Source organism: Magnolia sinica, chromosome 1 (assembly GCF_029962835.1).
Source record: "Magnolia sinica isolate HGM2019 chromosome 1, MsV1, whole genome shotgun sequence".
NCBI classification, from domain to species: Eukaryota; Viridiplantae; Streptophyta; class Magnoliopsida; order Magnoliales; family Magnoliaceae; genus Magnolia; species Magnolia sinica.
Window position 1 is genome coordinate 139,271,157 of NC_080573.1, and position 2,878 is coordinate 139,274,034.

At 43.5% G+C, this 2,878-nt stretch overlaps 1 protein-coding gene across 1 annotated transcript; it reads right to left on the minus strand.

Moving 5' to 3' along the window:
• Positions 1–1,151: 1,151 nt before the first annotated feature.
• Positions 1,152–1,983, minus strand: LOC131220941 (uncharacterized). The gene has a single exon (XM_058215938.1). The coding sequence runs from the start codon at positions 1,896–1,898 to the stop codon at positions 1,341–1,343; it is 558 nt and encodes a 185-aa protein (XP_058071921.1). The 5' UTR covers positions 1,899–1,983; the 3' UTR covers positions 1,152–1,340.
• Positions 1,984–2,878: the final 895 nt, after the last annotated feature.

A 2,878-nucleotide genomic window follows, 5' to 3' on the forward strand; every position in this document is an offset into this window, starting at 1 on the left:
GTGGATATTTCCTATTGCACATCAATCAGATGCTCTGTTTCAATTTTTGCTCTTTAAATGTCAGGTAGAATATTTTTGGTGCTCAAACCTGTCATATTCAATATGGCAGGCCCGAAGAATTCATTGGTTCCCTCTTCCTATATATATATATATATATATATATTAACCGTATTCTGAAACACGGAAAAAAATCATTGGCTTATCAAATTCTCTATCGAGCCATGAAAAAGACTCAACAAAAGACAGAAACAAATCCACTATCTGTTTTACATCAAGCAATACGTGGAGTAACTCCCGATATAGTAGTAAAAAAGTTTCATCAGAGATGAAACTGCAAATGTCCCTGACACCTAAAAAATGATCAACATTACTGCAACTATAACTGCCACTATCGCTCCAACTAGGAATGTATTCGGTTATTGGAGAACAATCAATATACTTCTAATGTCGAATCAGGATCAACTAGGACAGAAATAAAGCATTGGGTCGAACTCTTCTTTGGTGTCAACGTCTAGGAGATGGAATATTTTCAGGAACAAGCAAAGCATAATTATTTTCATCTCCATTCACAAGTACCTTTCCATGTTGTGCAATGGATCTATCGAATATATATATATATATATATATATATATATATATATATATATATATATATATATATATATATAATTACTGGTAATGGCATTTACTTCAGTTCTTCATGCCTAAATACGTTGGCTCTAATGATAGCGTTAAACACAAGCACATACATGTCACTGAGAACGGCTTCACCTTAATCTTTCATAGTCAGTTCCGTCCCAGTTTTTGGTTGGAAGCCTTCAGCACTACATATTTTATCAATCGCTTGCAAGGTTTGAAGTATCATCGAAAACAGGTGCATATCACCCATAAAAGATACGGCTGTATCGGCCAAAACAGCCCAATAGAGGGGTGATACGGGCCGTATCGGTGGTCAGCGATATGACACCGATCCGCCTAGCAACACATCCCATCTCCACCATTAACTTAGAAAAAGTCCCTTTGTCAATTTGGTGACCTTACAGACCACATCAAGAAAAGCAAGACAGTCTCAACCGTTGGATTCATTACAAGGGTTACACAATCTAATACTATGCCTCAGATCATCAGAAGCTTCATTTCAATAAGAAAAAAAAATCCACAACACAGAGTCAAATGGTATTTATTATCATATCAAAATTGTGTACTGTTTCCCTCTCTCTTCAATTCTATCGATTTTCTAATGATCAATTCCGATCATTTCAAGCAAACATAAAAAAGAAAATCTAACAATAGAAGAAGAAAGATATAACAGATCTTATGGAAGCCCTAATTCAAGAACCCTAGATCGAGATTCCGCCGGATTCGGCCTCTAGATACTTACAGATCCTCTCCATGACCTCCCTCCCTTTGATGCTGTTCTGCAGAAACCTCTCCGCGCAGCGCTGCTCCACTTTCTCTGCCATTGACGCTAGCGCCGACAGCGGCTTGCACCGGATGCTCGTCTGCTGCCGGAACGCCGTCCATTCGCCCGGGTTCTCCGGGTGGGGTCCATACCAAGACTTCTCCTCCACCTCCAGGAAGTTCCGGAGGCTGACATTGCGGGTCGTGATCTCCATCGACCGGGCCCGGGCATCGACGACGGACGACTCGACGCAGTGGCAGATGTCCTCGCCCACGATCTTGCGGACGAACCACGGGCCAGGGGCGTGGACCGTGATGGAGCGGGTGGTGTAGAGCCGGCCGGTCTGCGGATCGAGCCGGCGGTTCAGGGTGTCGACCTCGAGGATGTGGGAGAGGGTGCGCACGTTAGCTGGATCGGTGAACTTGCGCCACGATGCGGAGGTTACCCGCTCCCAGGGGTGCTTGTAGACATGCTCCTGAGTGTATGCTTTTACCATGGTTTCGGTGTTTGCTTGGGAAGGAGATCGGAAGGAGAAAAGGAGGAGAGCAAAATAGGAAAAGGACCGAAATGCCCCTGCGAGGCTTTCTTGCAGGACGGGCAGAATAGGAAAACTTGTTGCGTACTTCGCGTACGTACCTACCCAGGGTATCTCTCTTTAACTTGTGGAAACGACTTAACATTCATAAAATCCACCCCGTCCATCAGGTACATGACCCACCTGAATATTGTCTTATACTTTTATTATGCTGATGAAATTCTGATTAAAAGATTGGACTAGGGTGGCCTTACATAAAGCTAATGGTGGACTTCCCATCCCAAGTGTTTCCTGTAGAATGTCCTACCTGACCTTTGGATCATCATGATTTTTTAATTCCATAGTTAATTTGAGGCAAGGTACCTGATGAACGGGTTCGATTTCATTAAACTACTACCCACTGGCAAGAGGTTAGCCGTAGGTGCCTACGCGAGGTACGATAGCGTGGTTGGGCTCAATATTCCTTATTTTGACTTTCATATTGACGGAAATAACCATGCGTCTTGACCGGATTAAACGTTCTGCACCACTGCTGAGCGCATGTGAAGAAGAGGGGACATCGCGGTATATATGACCATTTGGAATATATATGAGAGATCGGACCATTCATCTGAGAGGGACCACGGTTTTAATGCCTTGCAATAGAAATTAAATTGGTCAATTTATTAGGTAGGTTAGAAATTCATGTTGAGTTCGCTGGGGGGTCCATCCTTCCTGATGATTGGATGAGTTTGATTCTGAGGCAAGTCATGCTTGCACCCAAAGTAATGAATGATCTGGATGACACAAACGTGTCCCATGACGTCCAATTTCATCTCGGATAAGATACAAATATACATGGTCTGCGGAGCAACGATGATCTGACTAATACACATGGTTTCGTCTGACGTGCACCCATTGTTTCGGAGACCACTGGTTGGGAAAATGGGGTGGAGCCGGAC

Bases quoted from the DNA above. Each gene is read 5' to 3' on its own strand.
- LOC131220941 (XM_058215938.1), bottom strand. From the start codon at position 1,898: ATGGTAAAAGCATACACTCAGGAGCATGTCTACAAGCACCCCTGGGAG.